Below are 18,417 nucleotides of genomic sequence, written 5' to 3'. Positions count from 1 at the left end.
GCTGACAGAAAATAAAAGTGAAAGTGTGCCACTCAAAATAGATCACGTTAGTACTGAGGCTCAGGAAAATATACCGAAAGAAGTAAGTGATGTGGTTCCTCCAAGTGTTAATAGTAATCTGGCTGATGCCACTGTAAAAGAAAAGTGTGATATCGAAGGGGAGGAGGTAATACATGAGAAGCCTATTCAGATTATTGGTGAGGCTGAAAATAAAGACTTGGACATGTCAGCAACACCTGATATCCAAAAGGTAGAAACTGGGAAAGCTACTGTTGATCCGGTCCCCCAAAATCCAGACCCATCTCAAGCCAAGTCCCTAATTGGCTTCATGTCAACACCAGGTGAGGCAGGGAAATCTTTGGGATCGCTTTTCTCCTCCACACCAGCACAGCCCACAGCTTCCGCCTCAACGGCCCAGTCAGATGCAGTCAGTGGTCTGTTCTCAGGGTTTAAAACCTTATCGGCAGGGATATTTCAAGAGGAAAGTCTGCCTGCAGAGAAGCAAGAGAAACCGGCTGCCACCACCACCTCCTTGTTTGGAGCCAAGATCTCTTTTCCCTGGCAGACAGAGGCATCAAAAAACCCAGCTCCCTCCATCAGTACACCCCAGCCAAGACCTAGTGTCACCACAACAAACGCTCAGTCTGTTCCTACTACTCCTGCTGCCCAGAGGAAGGAACCGGTAGGTTGCCAAGGTGTTATAGCCCACCCCCAGATTTGCCTCTCCACTCCTGAAGTAGATCCTTCAGCGTCCCCATCCCAAAAGGAGCAGGAAGGTCTTGTAGAAACCCCTTCTTCCACGGGCCCCACTTCTGGAGTGCAGCTGGACACCCTGTCCAAGACGGAGCTATTGAGTGCAAAAAGGCTAGTAAAAGCATAATAAATGGCAATACTCATTTCCTTACCATTTATGATGCCTTGGTGATATTTTAAAAGCATTCCTTGTCCAGTTCTGCAGTCCATCTGTTTGTTTGAGTTTTGTGTGCAGTTCTGTTGCATTGTATGTGTTCATGTTTCATATAGATCACCCTTTAACAATGTCTCAAAACTAAATGTACATGTGTATACGTCATATTATCTTGGACAATTAGTAAAATAGCCAAACACTTTCTAGAGTCACTTGGCTGATGCCAGTTATTGGTAAATAACATAAAATAGCATCTTTGAGTTTCAAAGATGCTATCAGTTTTAGTAAAGTACTCTTTTGCTAATTATGAAGCAGACTTATTGGTCATTGAAACATTTCTGCTTGTGTTCTATACAGAAAGTTGTTAAGACTGTCCAATATTCTATGAATACAGTGTACGTTTTTTAACGTAACTCATCTCCTCATTTTACAATTCCTTCTCCATTCTACTTAATATTTTAAATTGAGTGTATGGATGGTAGAAATCATTGAGAAGGAACCCGAACCTCACATAATAAGCTTTAGACAAGCAATGTCCAATTGACCAAGCAATTTTTTATATTGTGAAACTATTTCCCAGTAAAAAATTGAATTCTTGTGAGGTTAAGGATCTGGCTTCTTTACATTTATTTTCTCTGTTACTTTACAAGTTCCACTTTGTAATGTGCAATCCACCTGAATATTTGACTGTATAACATTCTAACTATGCCATCTCCCCCTCACCCGCCGACACCTTCCAGTCCGGTGGAAAGTAGTCGCTTTGGCTCCTCTGGGAACCTGAGCCAGGTGAGCTCCCAGCTCAGTGAGATGGGCCAGGAGAGCACGGGAGGATCAGAGCAGGAGGAGTCCTTCCACTCCTACCACAGCAACGACCCTCGGCCCACTTCCTCCTCCACCGGAGTACCGCCACCGGTCAATGGACTTCCCCACCCCACCAACGGCACCTCCCTGACGGGGGAGGAGGCCTCCCTGAGGATCGCCACCAAGGGAGTGGTTCAGTTCCAGAAGAACGACACTCCCGCTGAGAGACGCTTGGCTAGACTTCAACGGTATGGAAGCTCCTTCGCTGCGCATTCAAACATTGTTTTAATGTTTGGCATTGTAAACTTAAAATGGATGCACGTTCATTCATTCATTCAGTCTCAGAATTTTTTTTAATTTCCAGTGAAGCTTTTATGTACAAGGAATCTTTTTGGTTTGTTGGTGCAGAAATACAAGAAATTTAAATGCAAAAAACATACAGGATATCTTACTATGTGTCCAACCGTTCATCCAATGTGCATCCCACTTGATGAGGACCCAAGGAAGTGCAGTGTTGATTGTGAAGTTGTTTTGGTCAGCCGTTCTTGAAAGAGCTACAAACAGCAATATGAGCAAAAGGCCCATTTAGAACTGGCACTGCAGCGTTAAAGTGTACATATTCAAAAGATATATGCAACATACTGTAAATATCAAATCAAAAACACAATGTTGTTCTCCTAGTGTTAGGTATGCGGGAAGTTCCCTGGAGTTCACAGGTTGATGAAGTGTTTCTTGGTCCTCAGTTTCCATGACGATGGGCCGCCATTACCCTTCACTCCCTCCAGGGTGCGCTGGTTGAAGGCCATCAATAAAGTGAGAGTACAACTCCGAGAGGTAGGCTATAATTATTGCTATTAGTCATTCACATTTCCACAGCTGATCTGAATGGATTTGCAAGACACTTTAAATGTTTTATCGCTGCATTCCTTCAGTACAAAACACATCACATATCAGTTTGAGAACCAAACTGTGGTGGATGCTGTTGTTGTATTCTTGGTTTACAGCTGTAAATCTGGGTTCCCAACAAAACATTTTACACATCGTCATTTTATATGGTCATTTGAGCTACATTTAATTCAGAGATGCTTTAATTCATTCAGAGATGGTGCTTTAATACTCTGGAGTATATGGTATCTTCTCAGGCAAGCATAACAAACAAACCGATTTAATGATTCAAAAGAAACATGTGTTAACACTGATTAGTGATCCCACTAACACTAACTGATGTATTGGTTGAGTTTCACCTCTGGGTTTTTTATTATATTCTCTTCCTCTTTCTCTTTGTCTGTCTCTGTGTCTCTGGTCTCTCTCTGATTTAGAATGTGGACCTAGTATGCATATTTTTCCTCCTTCTCCAGGGGGGGATGTGTGGCCATATTGAACCTGATAGCGTTATGTTGTGTATTTTATGAGTATCAAGTGCCTCTGACTACATGTCAATGTACTCTCTGTAATGGGGAAGCTAGAATGTGAAACATTTCCAATTAAGCACAAGTCACTTTGCGATTGGATTGGCCAATTTATCCTGTAATGGGAATTTGTTAAGTACTCAGGTTGAACCAGTTGAAGCAATGTATCTTATAAGGAGATGAATGGTCCTCATAAAAGGGACCTATTGTACACTATGTTCCATTTTCAAACATCCCTCGTTCTGTTCTATGTTCAATGAGTTTGGACTTGGGCCCGGGGAGGGGCGCAGGCTGGGGCAGTACAGTGTATTGGTTAGGCTGTTTGGCTCCCAGCCAAAACGTACCAGGTTCAATCCCAAATGTCCGCCGCCTGGCTGTAGACACCCTTGGGCGGGCTTCCTGAGCACGACCTGCTCATTAAGGACTGTGTCAATGCAGGTCACGCCGCCAAATTACCTTTTCTACTCTACACTTTATTTAGTCATTCAGCAGATGATTTCATCCAAAGTGACGCGCGGTAATGTAACACTCAGGCAGGCAGGCAGGCAGGCAGGCAGGCAGGCAGGGGTTGAGGACGCCTACCGCCCAGGCTGTGTCCTGGCACTTAATGTATGCCATTATTGTGTGTCATACTTGGTTATAGTACTTAGTTGTGTAGCGTCTTATCCTAGATATCTTTGTTACATACGGGGAATGGGTTAACCGAGTGATTGTTAGTGCTTGGCACTTGGTTCTATTAACATCCTTACTGTATGACAGCGATATGTTGTTTCACAATGTACTTATTGTAAGTCGCTTTGGATAAAAGCGTCTGATAATTGCCCTAAATGTAAATGTAAACATATCGCCAGTATAACCTGGCAACCTCCCACTGCTGCCTGAGAGGTGGTAGGTCTGAACGTGTATGAACCGCAGTGCCTCCTCACCCGTCACCAGGGCACAGAGGTCTGGTGAGGCATCCCGTACCCTGGCTGTTTATAAATCTTCCCTCTGGTGGGCCCCGCGGCGCTCCCCAGACAACAGTTTATTCCTCCGAGTCTGTTCCCATTACTGATTGGTTTGCAAGGACTGGTTGATACAGCGACGTAAGGGGCGTGTGAGCGCAGGCAGCGGAGGAGGGAGGCGGGCAAGGTGAAAGGAGTCCGGATATTATTTATTGGAACATAGGGAAGCACTTAAGGAGCAGAGCTGGCTGTTGAGACCACTGTAATCAATTAAGACACGCCGTTAATCTGCCACGCCGGTGTCATAGCGGCGGGATCAGAAATATGAGCAGTTTTAGCAGTTTGGAACGTGTGTGTGTCTCTGAGCAGTTTAGAAGTTTGATGTGAAGACTTTTCCCAGAATGCCTTTCTCTACAGCCTTGTGAGGTGCGTAAATCCATCCTGCTGTGTAATGTAATGTTGTATCACAGCAGTTATGAGAGAGAGAGAGAGAGAGAGAGAGAGGCACGCCGTCCTCTAGCTCCAGCCTCCTCCTCCCAGCTCACGTACGGAAATGCCCAGTTTCAGATGCCACCTTAGAGATTGCGCTTCAACCACGGATTACGATGAATTCAACAGTGGATATTTCTTTGCAATCATTTTTTTTCCAGCACTGATCCACACTCCTGATGGATTAAACAAACCTTCATGCAGTTCATTATTTTGTTCTTAGTTTAATTTGTTTTGTTTAGTTATCAACGCCAAGGTAAGGTATGCTGTTGTTTACACTCCAAAACCTTTTACTCTAAACCTTTTCATTTGAAAAAATAATTGGACCAGTCTAAAATAATAAGCAAATTAATTGTAAATTGACATATTAAGTAGTGCAGCTGTTGAGATGGGTCAGGTTGCTTAACATTTGTCCACTAACTAGCTGCTTCTATTCTTGTCTGAGTAACTTGGGAAGTCTTTACCCACACATTACCACAGCCTACATTGCCCTTCAGCTCTTAACCAAATATTCCATTAGTCTGTATGGAGCTGCTCGAATATCCTACACTTTGTATGCTGCGGAGTGTGTTCATGCAACTAGTGCGTTGTTAACTATGTAAAAACACCAGCCTTTGTAGCCGTGGTTGTCAAGCTGTGTCTACGCTCTGTGTGGAGCTGTTGTTTAGCTGTTGTTTTGCTGCGTTGCTTGAGAAGCATAAGAAACCGGTCCTGCAATGGGTGCAGCGATGACAACCTCTGCTGTCACCCCTTTCCCATCAGCCCATCAGTAAAGCCGGCCGTTGCCTGAGCTGGGTTGTCAACCCCTCCTGATAAGTTCAACCCAAAAAAACAAGCAGTCAAGCTCCTCTCCTCTTCCTCTTGTGGACCTTTGAGATTAGTAACACGATACGCATTGCGTTATCCTGCAATTGACAGGTGTTTCAGTGGGACTTTAATGAGAAGCTAAATTATGAAGGATTTCTTCTCACCCTGCTCCTCTTGAATGATGTGTTTTCCTAAATAGTTGATCTTAAACATGTGAGAGATTGGTCACTGGTTGTTATTTAGACTTTGTTAGACTTTATCGAAACAACAAGGAGGACACCTTGAAGGTCTCCTGAACAAGGTATTTGATGAGTTTATACAATTTGAAAATTATGAAATACAATCTCTTTACGTCCCTAGGAAGATGTGTCTTGAGTTACAAAGTTATATTAATGCCACATTGTGTGCTGAGATGAGGTATTTGAGATAAATGATCACCCAAAGCATTGCAAAGCAGGGTAAAACTGAAAAAACTGAAACTTTATTAATAGAAATGACCTAATGAATTCAATAAGTCTCGATATAGCACACTATGGAAAGAGCTTTGAGTGGCTGGATAAATGCAGTACATTATTATTAATTAGCAGTATTACTAGCAGTTAAGATGACACTTTATTGTTCCCTTTTGAAAAACTGAAGATCATTATTATCAATTGATATACCAGCTCATGTCCGAGAGGGTTGAGCCATGGAGCATCATGCACAACATCATATTAAACGGTGTTCTTCTGAGAGAAGCTTGACACACACGCACGCACACACACACACACACACACACACACACTCTCTCTCTCTCTCTCTCTCTCTCTCTCTCTCTCTCTCTCTCTCTCTCTCTCTCTCTCTCTCTCTCTCTCTCTCTCTCTCTCTCTCTCTCTCTCTCTCTCTCTCTCTCTCTCTCTCTCTCTAACACACATAATCTAGCACACACACTCCAACACACACACTCCAACACACACACACTCACAATCTAACACACACACACACTAACACACAGTCAAAGTCACACACACGCAAATACAGAGACACACACACACACACACACAGACACACAGGTTAGGCCAGCAGGAAGGATCCGCTCAGCTGGTGTGGGAGTAGAACTTTGACACGGCCTAGGAGGAGAGGAATGATCTGCCATCTAATTACCAAGCTGTCTTCCCCTTCTCCCCTAATTATAGAGCTACAGCCAGCTGCAGCGTGTCCTACGCGTGCACGCGGCTGCCTGCTGCTGCTGCTGTGCAACAGTTGGGCTCATATTATTTTGCCCATTGTACTGTAAGCCAGTTCAGTGTGAATTCAATTAAAATCAATGTGTGAAATCAAGCAAGGGAGGGGAGAAGAGGATCACATTTGACATTCGAGTTGTTCAATGTTGTACTCTTGTCTACCTTTTAACTGAGCAGCTATTTTACTTATTTGCCTTTCATTTAATGTTTTTATGACTATGATGGCATTTGCTTACAGTGTGTGTGTCTAAGGCTTGTCCGTGCGTCAAGCGAGACGGATCTCAGGCCTGTTGGATCCCTGTCAGAATGTGACATGACCCAGGACTTTTCACGCCGTTTCCTTAGCTGTCGGTCCATGGTTAGAGACAGGTTGACCCAGACCTCCTGACCTCTAAGGGATGTTCTCCAGAGCGCCTCTCGGTGGACAGGATGGGCATTTCACCGGCACCTCCCCCCGTCACCAGTCCCCGAAGAGGAGGGAGCTGCCCAAGCAGAGATCCCATAGCCCTAAGGTTGACCGGGACACTCGGGGGAAGCTGCAGTCCCTGGCGGAACCGGGAAGCCACGAGCCTCCTCGTCACCAGCCATCGGTCGAGATCAAACCAACCAATCAGACCTCGTTCACCTGTGGACCTCTAAAGAGAGACCCATCGGCAGGGCTCCAGGGGTTCTCCAACTGCCACGGTCACACAGGGGGTCTTAGCCCACCAGTATTAGGGTTTCTTGAGCTGAGTCGAGGCGGCCCCCTGAAGGCCCCTTGTACCGTCCACGTGGACCCCTCCACCCCCGATCCCCCGGACCTCACCCCGTCAGGGGAAACCAGCAGCTCTGACTGCCAAGATGGCATCGGAGTGGTGGAGGACAACATACCCAGGAATGAAGAAGAAGACGAGGAGGAGGGAGATGATGAAGGAGAAGGAGAAGGCTCCGGTAACATAGTACACCACATCCTGAAGGAACTGAGAGGCATCAACAAAATCCAGGAGGAAATCTCGGACCTGAGGGACTATTTGACGTCGGTGCGGGGGTCGGTGGACGAGGTGTCCTGCTGTGTGGACGCGGTGCTCAGCGAGATAGGGGAGCTGTACTCGGGCGGCGCAGATGAACCGGAGCCCAAACCCCTTCTCTCCAAGATGGCGAGAGTCAGAAGAGGCAGCCTTGGCAGACAAAACGCCTTCGAAACCCCCCAATGCACCGCCGTCAGTCCTCTCTTGAACCGCTGTGAGTGGGGCAAAGAAGCCGGACTCGTACCCACACACAGATCACCTAAACAGTTGAGAGAAAGCCTGAGCCCTCGTAGGGCAAAGCAACCGGAGCCCAATGACTCGGGTCACAGCCCAAGGAATCGACCTTCTGTTCCCGGGGCGGCCGACCTGTGTTGCCTGGAGCATCATTGTGGCCACCACTACCTGAGCACCAGCTCCCTGTCCTCGTGCCACAGCTCCATCTGTCAACAAAGGAGCGACCGATTCCAGCCAGCCGCCGATCGACTCTACGACGGCTGGGACTCTGTTGTCAGGAAACAAGGTGTGCGGCGTGGTGAAGGGGCGTGGAACGATGAGGACATGTTTTCGTGCACCAACAGCGGGGACTGCTCGGAGATGTGGGACAGATGGACGACAGAGACCCAGAGCAGCAATGCTGGTCAATCGTCCCACAGCAGCTCAGAGCATCCTTCGCTGTTGTTCGGCCAACATTACAACTCCCCCGCTGGCTCCTCTGTTTTCCTGGGCTGGAGGCCCCAGGGCGAAGACGCCCACCTGGAGTGCAACTGTGCCGCCAACTGCCTGTTCTCGCGGAGCTCCGGATACCACACCATGGGCGCGTACGCGGATGACCGGAGCCTCGGCGCCTTCAGGAGCCTGAGCTGTTCGACTGTGCTGCTCACAGACTGTGACGAGAGCTACCTGGAGAGGGACTCGCCCCGGGGCACCTGCCACTCCTCGGCCCGCACCCTGGCTCGTTCTGCCGAGAGCCTGGACAGGGAGTGGACCTATGACTGCTTCGTGCCCAGGGACAGTGGTGTCCCCATTGAGCTAAAGTCGGGCGACCAGCGCTCTTTAGACGGTCTGGAGAACGCGACGGAGACCCTCGCCGCTGCTAGCTTCGACATCATGGCTTTGAGCAAGGCAGTGCTCACGTTCAAGTCGGCTTTCAAAGGAGCTTTCAAAAAGATGGACGGAACCGACTCAGAATTTGACATCGATGTCACTGGGTTTGTGCCTGAGGCAGCTCCCTCTCCAGGGAGTGCATCCCCTGAACTCCTTTGGGGTGATGTGGTCCCATCCCAGAATGCAAAGGGAAAGAGCAATCCACCCCAGAACCCTACTGATCAAGTCGCTCCGGCAACGGAATTTGGCGAGCTGTCAGACTATGTGCACTGTGATCAAACAAATGAGAATCCGAACAGTTCTCCTCAAAAATCCCCCAATGAAGCGACTCTCCCCGCCGGCTCCCTAATCCAGCGTCACTCCATCGAGGTCTCGCAGAGTGCAGCAGAGGTCCCGACCAGTGACGGGGACGGAGAGGTGTCTGATAAGGATCCAACCCTGGACACCAGCTCAAACGACAAGGATGGCAGCCTTGTGGTGGGACCAGCAGTAGCTCAGGGGCTGGGTCGGAGTGGGTCAGGTTTGATCCCCATAGAGGAAGACTGTGCCCTGGACGAGAAGGAGCACAAAGGGCCCGAGGATGTTGGCCATAGAGAACGCATCGCCAACTTCCAGCGTATTCTCAGGGAAAAGAGGCAGACTCAAAGACTGTCCAGGTGTTATACTGGGTCGCATGGCTCACACGGCTCACAGGGGTCCCAAGGGTCCTATTCTCTGGAGGATTTTAACCAAGGTACTAACATACAGAGATTTCCCTTACGTCACAGTAGTTATGTTCATTCAACTTAGTGGCAATGTGTAAAGTCACAATTTTACCTAGCTTGCTAAATAATAAATATCTGTAGTCAATGCTGATAATCACATCCTAAAATATATTCTACAAATAGTGAAAACTGGCTGTGCCTCTTTGTTTACAAGAATCTTACTATAGACACTCCTAACCCCCTCTCATTCACGCCAATAAGCCAGCCAAGCCAGGCTAGTTCATGTCACAGCGTTGCACAGCCAGTCAGATTGGACAGAACACTGTTATAGGCCTTTCAAACAGGAACTCAGGAGTTGCCCTTTCAAACATGCAACACACAACCAGAGATAAGACGTATCAGACGTGTTCACACATATCGGAGATAGTTTGTAAACTTAGGTGATGGGTGGCGCCTGGGTGGATTGTGTAGGAGGCAAAGAGTGACGCAAAAAGTATGCAGTGGAGGACGCAGTATTCAGTTGACAACATATCAAAGCTGTTGGTTTAGGCTACCAACTCCCTGGTACTGCCTCTTTTGCGGTGATATCAATACTGCATTTATTTAGGGATATCCGCAATATCAACGTAGGAGTGGAAAGGAGAAAGGCGTTTGAATGTTAAATACAGGAAAGAAGAGAAAAGTATGATGCAGCTACACTCCTTACTCACGGTTTCAAGCCAGTCGTTGGATAGTTACACCATCAACACGTCAGCATCACGTACACTCGCTCGTCATGAATTGAGACCAGGGGGCCAGAAAGATTTACCTCCAGAGAAGTTTTCAGACATTTCTTTGTGAAAGGCCTATTATTGAGGGGGGGATTAATGCCAGAATTCTCCCGCCTACTCACTGGGAGGGGCTTTATCTCACAAATTGCAACTTTAAAATATATTTGATAGTGACACAAATTGATTTAGTTTTTTAACATTAATTCCTTTTGTGTTTACATTTTCTGCAATGATAAAATCCATGATTTATGTTTGTATTTTCCTTCACAGAGTTTAGCAGAGAAGATGACCAGGTTAATGACTAATAAATATACTCACTTTTTATGCGTCTTCATGTATTCTTCATCCCATCGCGGCTCATCCTATGGTTCCCATATGGTCCAGCTCAGCATCAAGCATGATTATGTATTTATTTTTCCTTTTCATTTGTACGTACCAATCACTTCCTCATCTGTAACTTTAATAATTTATATCCTGCTTGTAATGCCATAGACGGATATATGTACTATGTCTTCTTTCATTTTTTTAATGGTCTGTTATCTTCAGTTGCTAAAGCTTTGTTTGAGTTGAATTAGTGAAATAAAGTTGTTTCATATTGTTTCATAGCCTACAATTACACTTCCATGCACCCTGACACCCAAGGTGTGGAACTCAACCAAAGTCGACAAACAAATCCTATTTTTTTTTCAATACCAAGCACATGATTTTTTTTTTTCTGCGATTCAAAAAAACATACATTAAGACATCCTAAATGCTAACATTCTTCATGCTAAGATTCTAAATTCTAGCATTCTAAATTTTCATGTCAAATCTAACATTTTGATCTTGTAGGTCAGCCATGAAGAGTCCACTGCCAGACAGGCTTGGGCCAAACCAGGGTAAGTCTATTATTAATAATTAATAATAAGTATTAAAGTTGAACCAGAATGTCTAAACTTTTGGAGTGTGTATCCCCAGTGGAGGAACGGGTCTCTACGGTATTGACAGCATGCCAGACCTTCGCAAGAAGAAGCCCATTCCCTTGGTCAGCGACGTGGTGCGTAACACCCGTGTGTGTGTCTGTGTGTGTTGTTTGTTGTGATCTTGAACCTTCTTAGAGGGTACATCTAGGATGAGAAGGTTACCAAAAACAACGACAACAAAAATGGCACTAAATATGAAAATCCAAGTGCTAACGTTTCTCTTCCTCCTCTCCTAAACCCAAAACTATTCCCCCCACAACTCTCTTGAATGCGTTCACACTCCTTGGTCAGGCCATGGTAAGTGAATAGAACACACCCCCTGTTCCATAACCCCCTTTCTGCTCCAGAAACAATATCAAGTAGGACGAATCGGGTCAAACGCATCAACTCCTCTTTGTACACCACGGCGCGTAGCAAAGTGCTCCTCCGCCCTTTGGACGCCGTAACATAAACACAGAGTGCTTCCATCATTTCAGGAAGTCTCTCAGGTTAATTAAGTTCCTGCTTGATATTCCCCTTAATGAAGATGATACCGTTAGACCGGTAAATCCCCCCCCCCCCCCCCCGGGCTGCTCTCTGGTCACCTGGTGAGCTGTCTGTAGGGGTTGTTTTGCCAAACTAACCCGGGTGAGTACTAACCCTCAGTTTGTAGCTAGCACTTCCCTTACTCCGTTCTTTCTCACTAACGGGTCTCGGCATAACCTCCCCTTCCGTTATGTTTTTATGAGTTTTTGTTCTTCCTAATGATAGTTAGTAGGTGCTTCCTCTTCTGTTAACAACCACCCTGCTACCCCAAATCCCACCACTAATACCCTTAAGATACCCTGCCAGTTAAGTTTTCTTTTAAACTCTTAATTCTCTGTGGATCGCTCTGGGGGTACGTCGGGGTGTTGTTTTCGGGTTGTGCGTGTGTGATGTCGGTGATTGACTTGTGGTACTGCGGCCGCCCCTGGCTCTCTTCGTGGTTCAGTCCCTGGTCCAGGCTCGGAAGGCGGGGATCGCGTCCTCCATGTCGGCCCGGTCCTCGATCAAGGACGAGGAGTTGGTACGTACAAGCTGCTCAGAGCAAGGGCTTTGTCCCGCATGGCTTACCTTAGGATTCATTCATTCAGGAGATTTATCATGAAATGACGCCAGCATGTGTTCACATCACATCTGCGTTCTTCAGTTTGTTCTAAATTCTGAAAAAGTTTGGTTGATGTGATGCGTACTAAGATTTCTATTTGAAGATGGCGAGAGATTCTGCAGATGAAATGGATCTATGTAGTTGGCCCCCCTGAGTCTGGATTAAATAATTGTATCTCTGTGAATTAAACTCTTGGGGTTAAAGCAGAAGCTGTATTAAAACTAGTCGACAATTTTGAGCCTTTAAACAAAAAGTGACCCTTTGCGCGCATCTCCACGTCTGTCCCCCCTGCAGAAGACCCACGTGTACAAGAAGAGCCTGCAGGCCCTCATCTACCCCATCTCCTGCACCACGCCGCACAACTTCGAGGTGTGGACGGCCACCACGCCCACCTACTGCTACGACTGCGAGGGGCTGCTGTGGGGCATCGCGCGCCAGGGCATGCGCTGCTCCGAGTGCGGGGTCAAGTGCCACGAGAAGTGCCAGGAGTTGCTCAATGCCGACTGCCTCCAGCGTGAGTCACACCGCTATGAGGGCTGTATCCGTTTCCTCTGAGCGGCGCGGTCTAATGGTGCCGGTGTTTGTTGGTTGCTTGGTTCGAACCCCAAGAACTGCAGTGTCTAGCGGAATCTTTTGTGTGTAAATTGTGCGCAGGACGGTAGTAGCTCAGGAGGTAGAACGGGTTGACCCTGTAACTGGAAGGTTGCTAGTTCGATCCCCTAGATGTCACCCTCCATGGTTGACTCCGCCTTTAGTGTGTGAATGTGTGCATAAATGGTTTTAGGTCGCTTTGGACTAAAGTATCTGCTAAATGCCTTAAATGTAATTGTCAATCTGTGTTAAAGTGTATTTTTGTATATTATGTCTCTGAGTCTTTACTAGTCTTGTATGTTGTATGTGGATCTGTTGTGTATGTATGTTTAGTCTTATGCTGTGTGTGTGTGTGTGTGTGTGTGTGTGTGTGCTGTGGGTGTCCACTTGTATATTGTATGTGTGCTTACGACGTGTGTGTGTGAATGTGTTCCAGGCGCGGCTGAGAAGAGCTCGAAGCACGGCGCGGGCGACCGCACCCAGAACATCATCATGGCCATGAAGGACCGCATGAAGATCAGGGAGAGGAACAAGCCCGAGGTGTTCGACGTCATCAGGGACGTGTTCGGCGTCAACAAGTCCCTCCACGGCCAGCAGATGAAGACCATCAAGCAGAGCGTCCTGGACGGAACCTCCAAGTGGTCCGCCAAGATCACCATCACTGGTAAACATGACACCAGCTCCCCTTAAGAAGTACTGGTTGCGTCCTAAGAACTAGCCAGACAGCCAAGATCACCATCACTGGTAAACATGGCACCAGCTCCCCTTAATAAGTACTGGTTACGTCCTAAGAACTAGTCAGACAGCCAAGATCACCACCACTGGTAACCAGTTAGCCTAAAAGTGACCTAAGAGTTACCCTCTTAAGTACTACAAGTTAAATACCCTTTAATTACTCTCAAATGATTTTCAATGTGTTCTGAATAGTTGCATATTCAAGACGAGTGCCAGCAACAAGACAACATAATGTAGTTTGATTCTATTTTTGTCACTGTGGATAATATAGTTGCGCCAGCAGTTCTGAAATCGTATTGTGTATCCCTTTAGGACCTAGTCAGACAGCCAACATCAAAATCTTTGGAAACAACTGCATGAACACCCCCTTGAGAACCACCAGTTAGCCTCTTAAGATCTACAGGTTAGCCTCTGATGAACTAGAGTCAGACTGCCAAGATCACCATCACTGCTAAGAACTACACAACACGCCCTTAAGAACTACAGATTGATGTCCTTAAAGACTACTTTAGAGCCTTAATTACCGTACTCAAACACTCTTTTCAGTCAGTTTCAGATTATAGGCATGAAGGTCCCCTTCATGCCTATAATCAGTTAGTAGGTCAGTCAGTCAGTCACTCAAGAGCAGTTTCTTCTCGACACTTTATATTCTGTGTTAAGTTGAGCCCTCCCCTTTGTGTATATTTGACCCTTTAATGTTGTGTTTGTAGTTGTTTGTGCCCAGGGTCTCCAGGCCAAGGATAAGACGGGCTCCAGCGACCCCTACGTCACGGTCCAGGTGGGCAAGACCAAGAAGAGGACCAAGACCATCTACGGGAACCTCAACCCGGTCTGGGAGGAGAAGAACCACTTGTGAGTCCAGCCGCTCCTACACACACTCATGAATCCTCCAGAACCTTACCTCACTCATAAACAACCTCACTTACAAGCAACCCGAATCAGAGTTGCTTTTATTGCATCTTATTTTACACGAGTTTACACAAGAGTAAGATTCTTAGGCTTGGTTCCTCAACAGCCACATTGAAGCAACAATAAAATTAGAGGGAATGCTGCACTGGGATCTCTACAGGTAGACTGGGAGCATTGGGGGATTGAACCCAGCACCTTTAAGCTGGACTTCAAACCCCCTAACCTTGTCTGGGCTACCCTGCAGGCTTTTGCCTTTCTTACATTTTCTCTTCCAAACTCATGTGACGTATCATTCATTCTGCTCATTCTTTGGGAACCGATAGGTCCCACAGCACTTGTGCTTTGTTCAGTTCGGCTCCTCTGAGATTGATTGTGTGTTGATGGTGCTCGGACTCCGCTCTGGAGAAGAGCGTCTGAAACAAAAGACAGAGTGGTAAATGTAGATGTACATCTGCGGTGTCCACCCAGCGAGTGCCACAACTCCTCAGACCGGATCAAAGTGCGCGTGTGGGACGAGGACGACGACATCAAATCCCGCGTGAAGCAGCGTCTGAAGAGGGAGTCGGACGACTTCCTGGGCCAGAGCATCATCGAGGTCCGGACCCTCAGCGGAGAGATGGACGTCTGGTACAACCTGGGTCAGTGTCACTCTGCTCCAATGCGTCCATTGCTGTTCACATCTGGCATTCAGTAGATCGATACAGGGAGCCCCGGCGGTCCACTGGGTAGAGCACGTACCATTCGACCCGGGTTCGATTCCCCTCTAGCTCCCATACCTTCCTGTCCATCGCACTCATCACAAAGCATAAACAATGATTAAATAAATAAATGAACGAATGTGGCCTTATGAAACAGAAGTCCCTGAAATAAATGAAAGTAGCCGTTTTTCTAATTCATACTTTTTTAAAATTTAAAAAACATTTATTTTTATTTTGAGGGAAACCTTTGACACATTTATTTATATTTATATTTATTAATACATCTATGGCCTCATTTTATCTTTCACAATATTTTTTTCATAGCCGTATTTATTTATTCATCTGTGCAATGTGGATTCCCCCGTCCTCCCACACGGAGTGCTGGTGGCAGACCGGACCCTCGGAGCGCCACTCAGCGTCTCCTCCACCACGCCGGTGGGCTGGTTTAGGAGACGCTGTCTAGCTCTCCGACCCGCCCGGCTGCAGACCTGGCCTGGGAGCGCCACACCAGGAAACACGGTAACGCCCTGCCACCGCCCTTGGGCAAATCACTTGGAGCTCCAACTCGGGAGTTCCCAATTTGAAATCTGGGAAACCTACGGCATGCTAAATAAATGACACGGCCGCTAACAGATATGCACCCACAGGCACACCTACAAATACACACACATACAAATATGCACACACAGGCACTAATACAAATATACACATGTAAAAATAGGAACACATACAAATGCAAAAAACTATGCACCTGCACACATACAAATCTAACAAATATAAAAAATAAATGAACACGCACACGCATAGAAACACACACACCACATACACATGCATATATTTCAATAATGGGTACATTATTCCCATTATGTACATAGTTCCCATTATGTACCGCTAGACTTTAAGGACATTTGCACTTGTTTTCAATGATCACAACCATTTTAGATCATTCCTTTTACAGTTTGTTCCTATGCCATTTTTACTCTCACCAATGAGGCATTTCCCAGGGGTCTGTTGTACCGTCACACAGACACGTTTCATGTCTGCGTCAAACCCTCTCCTTTTGTTGCACTGACCTCCCGTCTCTCTTTGTCTTCTGTCTCTTTGTTGCGTCCTCCCCTGTTCCATCCCTTCATTCTTTGTCTTCCTCCCTAATGGGTGGGCTATGCTGTAGGCTGAAATAAAAATAGCTCCCTGGACCTCGTAACTAGCTGTTATTGGGATATAAATATAATAAATGTAATATAAATGCAAATGTAAGAGGTTAAGTGAAAGACAGCTTGAGCTCAGATTGTGCTGCGGGATATTAATGCCCTTTGAGCAGGGGAACATTTAATGGGTGCTAAAGCAAAACAAACAAAGATTTCTTCAATAGAAGTTGGATAGCTTTTTCTATCAACAGCTTTATTTGTGAATTGGAAAACTTTTGGTTGACATGACGGACGTATAATCCTCAGTAAGCAGCGAAGGTCAATCAGCGACTTCGGAGGGAGTTGATTTTTACTCTTAAGTTCTCTCTTTTGTGTTCTGGTTTTAAATTGTGACAATACAAATATTTTAACATTTATTTTACGGGTCAACCCGTGTTTGCGGCAGTTGTACCTTAACGTCCTAGAAAACAATTTGCATTATTATTTATTATATAATTGGATTATTCTAATATTTCTTGATGTATTAGTGTGTGTCAAGGAGTGTGTGACTGTGTGAGTGGACAGTGTGCGCGGTTACTGTGCCGCTTTGGTGTGATTGAGTGTGTGTTGTCGAGTGGCCAATCATCATGGCTTGCCTTTTAATTACGCCGCTGAGATTGTCCACCATGGCAACGCAGTCTCTTAACAGAACCTCACTGTGCGGAATATTAATGTTTTCAAATCCAATTAAGATTTTCTTTTTCAATCACGTAAATATGAAGGAGGGTGTTTAACCTTTCTATTTGAATTAAAAATGAAAATATTATCGCAGGTTTCAGATTATTGCAGTGTTATTCTACTGGGAATCATACAGGTTCTTTGAAATTACAACACAGAGTCAATTAGTGATGTTTGTCTTGTTGTTTGTTTTGTTTGAAGGAATGACATGAAGTGGTGGTTGTAATGGATTAGACGGTATAAACCATGGCAATAGTGGACGTTGCCATTTCTTTCCCCCTGTGCTGTATATGTTTATGTCCGGGCTTTCTTTGTCCAATTTTACTGTTTGTGACAAGCGTTTTTGGAATCACAAATTTTTTTGGAAAGGATCAAATTGGTTTAGATCAAAAATTCTGTCGAACTATAAAACAACGACTTAAACTACGCTCCACTCTGCTGACGATTCTCTTCCAAGAATCCTTTGGCTGGCAACCCTCCGCGTTCCAAACCAAGATGGCTGCTTGGTGAAGGCGGCCCAGGGCCTCTTCCTCAACCCAAACTCCCCCTGCCCCCCGACCCCCCGCTGTGATTAGCTAGCAGCAGCTCTCGGGCGGTAAACGCATTGCTACAGCAACATGTACAAATTACCGCTAATAACCAGGCTGTCAGGGCAAATGGTAGGGGAGGGTGCAACACACACACATACACGCGTATAACTAGCTCCAATGGCTGTTCCCAGCAACACACACACACACACCACCCAACAAACGGAACACACCACACCACACTCACACACACACACCACCCGCTCCTCTGTACCAATCTTCATGGGGGTAAGTGGGTGGTGCTGGTGAAGGGGGTGGTAAAGCTGTGGTTCTATTTGCAGTTCCTCTAACAACGTTCACACCGGGGGGGAAACTGCTGTCTAAATCCTCTGGAATCAGAACTCCGACACTCTGATGTACCTGCCTCTCTCCGTTGTGCTTAGGACCTGGAGAGGCTGAAGTTCATTCATGAATGGGAAACTTCTCGAATGGCCTCAAGGCCTTTAAACAAGCAGGAGGAGTCGGCCTCTGTGGATACGAACTACGAGAGTTTATTATTTAACCATGCAAGTGCTGGGATGGAATCATAAACACATTTCCAAGTGTGTATATTGAAGTCTGTGTGTGTGCGTGTACGTACACGTGCTTGCATGCTGTTAAACTCCAATCATTTTTCTTATGCAGCTTGTTTAGTCCATTTATTTATAGCTACATTACCTTACATCATTACAGCCTTGCGGGAAAAAAAACACAGCACATACCAAGTACCTAGCCATTGCTGTGCGCTTCCTAGTAACGGGTAAATGGCTACCGTAAAAAATAGGATAGAGGCGCAAAGA

At 46.1% G+C, this 18,417-nt stretch overlaps 1 protein-coding gene across 2 annotated transcripts in view; it reads left to right on the top strand.

Moving 5' to 3' along the window:
* unc13bb (unc-13 homolog Bb (C. elegans)) overlaps window positions 1-18,417 on the top strand; it is an 82,986-nt gene that overhangs the window by 41,690 nt on the left and 22,879 nt on the right. For both annotated transcript variants that reach the window (XM_079756073.1, XM_079756072.1), the window contains exons 9-17: window positions 1,648-1,956; window positions 2,452-2,542; window positions 10,997-11,043; window positions 11,123-11,201; window positions 12,098-12,172; window positions 12,548-12,767; window positions 13,281-13,508; window positions 14,290-14,431; window positions 14,957-15,126. In XM_079756073.1, the coding sequence (XP_079612199.1) occupies window positions 1,648-1,956; window positions 2,452-2,542; window positions 10,997-11,043; window positions 11,123-11,201; window positions 12,098-12,172; window positions 12,548-12,767; window positions 13,281-13,508; window positions 14,290-14,431; window positions 14,957-15,126 (1,361 nt within the window). The remainder of the gene's footprint in view (window positions 1-1,647; window positions 1,957-2,451; window positions 2,543-10,996; window positions 11,044-11,122; window positions 11,202-12,097; window positions 12,173-12,547; window positions 12,768-13,280; window positions 13,509-14,289; window positions 14,432-14,956; window positions 15,127-18,417) is intronic.

Source organism: Pollachius pollachius, assembly GCF_949987615.1.
Source record: "Pollachius pollachius genome assembly, chromosome: 18".
Taxonomy (NCBI): domain Eukaryota; kingdom Metazoa; phylum Chordata; class Actinopteri; order Gadiformes; family Gadidae; genus Pollachius; species Pollachius pollachius.
The sequence above is the reverse complement of the archived record's forward strand: the minus strand, read 5'-3'. Positions and strand labels throughout refer to the sequence as shown.